Source organism: Centroberyx gerrardi, chromosome 18 (genome assembly GCF_048128805.1).
Source record: "Centroberyx gerrardi isolate f3 chromosome 18, fCenGer3.hap1.cur.20231027, whole genome shotgun sequence".
NCBI lineage: Eukaryota > Metazoa > Chordata > Actinopteri > Beryciformes > Berycidae > Centroberyx > Centroberyx gerrardi.
The window spans coordinates 25742263-25749362 of record NC_136014.1 but is presented as its reverse complement, the minus strand read 5'-3'; the positions used below and the strand labels follow the sequence as shown (position 1 = coordinate 25749362).

Sequence of the window (7100 nt, the reverse complement as noted above, 5' to 3'; positions counted from 1 at the left end):
AGGAACTCTTCAGGGATATTTTTGCTACTGAGGAACCTTGACATGTTTGTTGGCTCCCTTTGGATCTTAGAAGAACCTGATGAACCCCCGGTTTTTAGAGCGTACATACACTGGAATTGAAGGGTTTCATTCCAAAACGCTTGATGTCCATCTTTAGAAAACACTGTTTGAACTTTATCACTCAACAGTGGAGATGATTTCATCCTCAAAAATGTTCGACAGGCAAAGGTTCTTCAAAATAGTTAATGAAGGTTTTACTTTCATGGCAGCAATCATTTCAGAAGAAATTTTGTTTGGGAATGAAACTCTTCAGTTTGACTTGATAGACATTGTTAAAGGGAATACGAAAATATCAATAAGAGAGGAAATGCAATGAACTAAACTCCATTCATCCGTTCTTTGGGCAAACCCTCGACAGAAGTTTCAGAGTGACTCCACCGGTCAGTCAATCCAGTCAGTGAAACCAGTAAGTCAGTTAAATCAGCAGGTGGAAAACAGTGAAAAACCAGTCATTCAGAAGACTCCCACCTCAAAGGTTAACCAGTTAATAGAACTAGTTGTTTAGGTCAGGCATTAAAACCAGTCAGCAAAACACGATGGTCAGAAGATTCCCACTTCAATCGTTAACTGGTAATAAAAATATTCTGTTAAACCAGGCGGTTAAGAATAGTCGGTAAAACCAGTCAGTAGATTACGAACTAAGAGGTTAATCACACCAGCCAACAAAAACAGTCGGTAAAATGCCATCAGTCAGAAAGCTCCAACCTCAGTTCCCCACGGCCTGTAGGGTTTACTGCTGCTGCTCTGAGGAGTATGGGAGGAAGAGGAGGAGGAGGAAGAGGAGGAGGAAGAGATGGGAGGGCTGGCGGCGGAGGAGGTGAAGGAGGAGGGGGGGAGGATGGGGAAACCGCCGTGGAGGGCGATGGGAAACGACTGCACCGACGCCGAGAGGGAGAGGAGGGAGGCGGAGAGAGGAGTCGGGGCGCAGGGCATGACGAGGGAGGAGGAGGAGGAGGAGGAAGGAGAGGAGGAGGAGGCGGAGTCTGTGTGGGAGGAAAAGGAGGCGGCCACGCTGCGCTGCGACAGCTCCACCAGCCTCTGGGGGGCTCCACCTCCTCCTCCACCGCCGCCGGTGGCGTCAGAGGAAATGGGAAGCCCGCTCAGTCCGAACGCGGCGGCGGCGGCCGGCAGAGGGCGAAACGCTGCCGTGGCGACCGCGGCCGCCCAGTGGTGCGGGTGGAAGGGGTGGGGCGGGGCGGGGTGGTGGTGGTGGTGGTGGTGGTGATGGGGCTGATGGGACGCCACGGTGAGGGCGGCGGCGTCGCGCTGCGAGGAGCAGGAGGCGAGGTGGGACAGGAGGCGCGAGCGGAGCGGGTCGCCGGAGTCCAGGCCCTCGACGGCGCTCAGGTAGCGGGAAACCTCCGTCACACACTCCCTGAAACCCAGAGACAGGAAGTCCAGGGCCAGCGCATGGGCGTCGAAATAACCTAAAGACAGAGAGAGACCGTCTGGGTGTCCTGCCAAATATGTAAAACTCAACATAGCTTACATAATGACAGGCTGAGAGAAAAAAATAGATGTTTAGTTTTAAAAATACTTGTTTTGGATGGGACTCTATGGGTGACAGAGACAGAGAGACAGAGAGAAAAGGGGAAACCATCCTTCTCTTTTTCTCCCAAGTGGTGAATCTCAGGAAGTTTCACAAAGAGCACAATGTCTTAAAATGCAAATAATGTGCATTGTGTATGAAAAGTAATACATTTCCCCGCCACAAAAGGATTACATGGAGAAGACACAACTAGAAACAGGCAGTAGTTTGACATAAAATATAAGGGTGTGGAGGACGGGGGTGTGAATTTACCTTCAATGACCCAGGTTCAATTCCCAATTCATGCAAAGAAGTTTTCTACTGTGAGCAAACTTTTCAGAAATGTTTTTTCGTATTGACCCATGACCAAAACCTTAACCCTAACCTTAACCAAAGTTATTTCACTTGCCTAAACTGAACCATTAACCGACCTTTTCATGTGACGAACATGTGAATGTGCCGTGTCCAATTTGTACTTTCCTCACATAATCCTTTCATGGTGGAAGAACATCGTCGTCACATCATTTGTGTCCAAAATACATAATCTGCTTTTCAGAGTTTGCGCTTATTCCACAAAATGTTGCAATAAAAAGGAGGGTAAACTATGACATCCAATTCAATTATACTTTCAGAAAGACATTAATTTAGGATTTTTTTTCTATATCGTCATATAACTTAGATAATTTTGATACTACTTGATGATGTGATGTGAGTATACTATGAATTTACCCTCCACTACAACTCTCTCTGTCTTTCTGTCTGTCTCTTTCTCTCTCTCTCTCTCTCTCTCTCTCACACACACACACTCACACTCTCTCACACACACACACACACACACACACACAGTCAGCCACAGCTCTGTGACCCTGGGAGAGCCGGCTATCTGCTGAGCTGATTGTATGTTTGCTCTGTCTCCGCTGTGCAGCCCTCTTTACGCGCCGCCGGTGGTAAACCCAAACAAACGCTGCAGAGAGCCGGCCTGTGAACGCCCCCCCGCCCCCGCTCACCCCCCCTCACCCCCCCCACCGGCTTTATGAAAGCAAACAGCACGGCTCAGGGTCAAGTGGTGCTTTTATCCCTGCAGCACTTTCCCATGGACTACTGCCCCCCCCACTCCTTTAATCTGGCACTGACTGACTGACTGACTGACTGACTGACAAACTAACTGTCTGCCTGGTTAGTTGCTGACTGACTGACTGACTGACTGACAAACTAGCTGTCTGCCTGGTTAGTTGCTGACTGACTGACTGGCTGGCTGACTGACTGACTGACTGACTGACTGATTGACTGACTGACTGACTGACTGAGTAACTAACTAGTTGCCTGCCTGGTTAACTGGTTATCCATTGGCTGATGTGTGTTTTAATCACTTTTTGGGTTCGGCTGCTGGAGCTCTGTGTGTGTGTGTATGTGTGTGTGTGTGTGTGTGTGTGTGTGTGTGTGTGTGTATTGGAAAGTAGCGCTCTTTGTGACTTAGAGGCAGTTAAAACTCTATAGTGAAGTAAGTGGCAAAATTTTGAACACAATCAATCCTCATGATTGCTAAAACGAGAAATGTAAGTCCCAGGTTGAAAATAAAAAACTTTCCTGTGATTGTCTAACCTTTCTGCCACTCACTGTATTATTCTATTTGGCAAAGCCGGACCAATCTGGTATAGACTAAATAGGCTATAGATTTTTTTCCTCACTCAGATGTCCTCCATTTGGAAAAATATGTCACATACGCTTGCAAAATGACCAATAGCACAAAATTATGATACTTTCTAAAGGATGCTAAGTAACTTAAATCCTTGGCTGGTAAAATAACACCTTCACCACTGGATCAACTACAGTATACTTTACAAATATAGAATGATGAACCTGTGATGATTTTCTTTCCAAAATGGATATATAGCACTTTGGAAATAAACTCTTAATTTCCAACCCTCGTCTGGTTTCCGTTCAGTCGATGCGATACCAGTTCTTACCTTTCCCTCCGGTGGCCTGCAGCATCTTCAGATGGTCCACCGTCATCTGGAGAATCTCCGCCTTCTCCAGTTTAGCTGAACCCTGATAGAACAGGTCAAAGGTCAGGCCGGGGCGCTACTCCAATAGTCCAATAGAAAACATTATAGCAGTGGTGTGTCAAACCATGTGCCATGAAGGTCCAAGAGCTCAACACACCTTCAACCGGAGAGATGGGAATTAATGAATGATATCAGCTGGTTTAGTGTTTGATTTGAATGGAAACCTGATTGGACACCACCGACCTAAAGGATTAGTTCCAAAATACCACAGAAATCAAAAGAGGAATCTGTCGTATTTGAAACCAGTGATCCACCTGGACCGGCTGGTAGGACTGTCACACTCTAAAAAATTAAAAGAGCTTTGTGAAACCGTCAGGGACTCTTCTGATTGCAACCATAGGGGAACCCCAGAAGGTTCCTTGTGGAACTCCGTTAAGGGTTCAGGAACCCTGACCTGTAATATCAGGGGGTTCTTTGAGGAACCTTTAAAGCAACGTGGTTCTCAACCTCAGAAATACTGATTTAAGGGATATTATTTCTGCTGAGGAGCCCTGAGTTGCTTATCGGTTCCATTTGGATCTTAGAAGAACCCTGATGAACCCCATGTTTTTTGAGTGTGGAGTTTTGTAATGTTTGGTACTGTGTTCTGTAGACAGGAACAGATTCTCACCTGCTTCTCAAACGCCGTGGGGACGAGTCTCCGTAACTCTGACAGGCTGTTGTTGATTCTGTCTCTGCGTCTCTTCTCGATAATCTGACAAATAAAGGAAGACAATAAAACCTTAAATTCTCCCCGAACAAAGCCATTGGCTAGCCTGTAAATCTTAAGACAAAATATGAATATGAATACTAATACTGACACTACTACAAAGAAGTAATAAATTTACCCCTCTGCGCTTTTTCCTCGCCATAACTTGAGTGGTTGTGCTCGGTGATCCACATCTTATAAAGGATCCCTTCATGTGCCTGGGAGAGGGAAAACAAATTACCGTGAACTCATTACACAGAAAAGGAAAGAAGTTTGAAATGTCATATTTTTTCCAATAGTGAAATATAAGCATGGATGATTGCCTTGATTTGTTGGACGCAGCAATCCAGAGCAATTTAGAATGAACACAACAGTGAAATAGGATTAAATTCCTATTTTATCAACATTACAAGCATCTAATAGTCACAGTGTCCTGATAATAGATTGAACAACATCCTTCTGTGATCCTAGAATTATCATGGATGTTAGAAAACTGCTGGAGAAGTAATAGGATAGGAAATAAGAGAAATAAGAGCCGTAGGGAGAGGCAGAAATGATATACAGTATTTTCAATCAAAGATAGTAATGGCCTGAGTTGGCAAAATTATGCTGAATTTGTGCTTTTTGGTACCAAAATAATTGCTTGTCTACTGAAAAAAAATATTCAGCCTCAGAAAATGAACAGTGCTTAAAATGTATGACTGTTTGGGGAAAAAAGTGTCCATCAAATGTAAGATGTTAAAGGAAAACTCCACTCTAAAAGCGATCTAAACCAACAGTCAGTCCCTCAGAATGAAAGAGCGAGGGCTTCTTTCTAGAGCCGCCATTTTGCACCAAGAGACGTTCAACAATCATACAGGGAGAAATCCATCGTAGAAGAGGAGAGAGACCAGTTTCTCCACCCACAGAAGCAGGAGAGAGACCAGAATGCACTGCAGCCGCAGCTTCCATCTTTATGGATCTGCTGTAACGACCTCTTCAACGACTTGTTCTCTCTCCACTCTTACTTTTTCTCTACTAGAAAAACTCATTACACTGTGACTATTACTCTCTCCACCTACATCTATGCAGCACAGAGAACCCCCTTTCTCTGGGGGGTTGTCGAAAGGCATTCTGGGAAACGTAGTAAATCACTAACTGCAGTAGAAGTAGACGAGGCAGGTTGAGGGAAAGTGGGTTCACCAAAAAAGTAAATTAAAACACTTTTAAATAACTCCTGGAATGCACTGAACATCAGATTACTGTAATAATATATATCAGTGTATCTGATGGTGGATTCCCATTACATAGCTATTAAATGCATCAACACTATGGAAGTTTAATTAGATTTATTTGTTGTTTCTGTCAACCGACTGATAATTTCTGTCAGTTTTCCATTCTAGCCTTCTAGCCTATAGCCAGTCCACTAACAGACATTTACCATCAGACCTGATGGTGCCACAGAAGTCTACTTAATTGACTTTCAAATACTTTCTTGTGATTCTCTAGACTTTCTTCATTTTGTCCTGTGAGGCAGACTCCACCCATCTGGCCTCTAAGGAGGTTAGAAACACTAAAAATTACTTGTAGAGTTGTGTTGTCAAAAAAAACAAAAACAAAACACGGCTATCCTTCAATCACAAAATATTGATAGCATGATGAAGTAAGGACTAATTTGGGGATTTTTTTTAAAGAATGGTCCAGTCTAACACTTTCACAGACTGGATCCTTGAGATTTTACAGATATTGAATGTTGAACTTCAGGTAAATGGATCTATAATGTTTAATTATGGTGTTTTATCTAAAGAATAGTAGGCTACTTTTTAAATAGCAGGATGGTATCAAACCCCTTGTTTGACAAATGAAAACACTTTTACAGGCTAGATTGTTTAGATTTTAGAAATATGGAATGATGAACCCCATGTAAATAGATCTATAGCCTAGTGCTTTATTTATCTACTTTTAAAAAGGATTGTCAGGAACTTTAGTCCTTGGTTGACAAATCGAGAACACTTTTGAAGCCTCATATTGAATGGTAGATGGATATCAGGTGGATCTATGGTGCTTTCTTATAGTATTTTATTTAATTAGGCTTGCTTTTTAAAGGATAGTGTTTAGCTTTGGTCCTTGGTTGACTAAATGACTGACATTAAACTATTCAACCAAATAATGGTAGACTAGGTTTTTAAAGGATAAAGGTAACTTTTACTCCTTGGTTGATAAAATAAGAAGAGAATTTAGCATTTTTGAAATATGAAATGATCAGCCTCAGGCCTCAGGTCCCTTTTCACTCTCAGTTTGTTAAAGCTCACCCTGGATAGATGTTCTCACTGCCCACATCGATGGTTTCCTCCACGTCGCTCTCCTCCGAGCTGCTCTCCTCACACGGCCGCTTCATGGTGCAGGGGAGGCGGGGAGGGCTGGCTGTCTCTCCCCGGGAGGAGGCGTGGAGGTGCGGAAGAAGTAAAAAAAAAAAATGGAAAAAGTGGAAATACTTCTTCCCTTTCCAAAAAACAAAAACAAAAACTATAGTTTTCCTATAATATATTTTAGAAGTTAACTACACAAATATCAAATAGGCTAAGTCTCTATTAGATGAATATTAGGCTGTAGGGATACCATAGGAGTGAAAATACCATAAAGTATGATAACGTCACTGCACACTAAATATTGACTATTGACAAGCCTATTGATTGATAGGAATATCACAGGAATGTTATAGTGCTACTAGTTAAAAATGCCATAAACTACGACAAAGTCACAATAAACTCACTATTGA

General features: G+C 43.1%; 1 protein-coding gene across 1 annotated transcript; it reads right to left on the bottom strand.

Annotated features, from left to right (window-relative positions):
* Window positions 1-616: 616 nt before the first annotated feature.
* On the bottom strand, window positions 617-6719 carry hey2 (hes-related family bHLH transcription factor with YRPW motif 2). Its single transcript, XM_071910325.2, has 6 exons — window positions 6634-6719; window positions 4482-4560; window positions 4265-4348; window positions 3556-3637; window positions 1072-1487; window positions 617-933 (listed from the first exon to the last, which is right to left on the bottom strand). The coding sequence occupies exons 1-6, from the start codon at window positions 6717-6719 to the stop codon at window positions 751-753; spliced, it is 930 nt and encodes a 309-aa protein (XP_071766426.2). The 3' UTR covers window positions 617-750.
* Window positions 6720-7100: the final 381 nt, after the last annotated feature.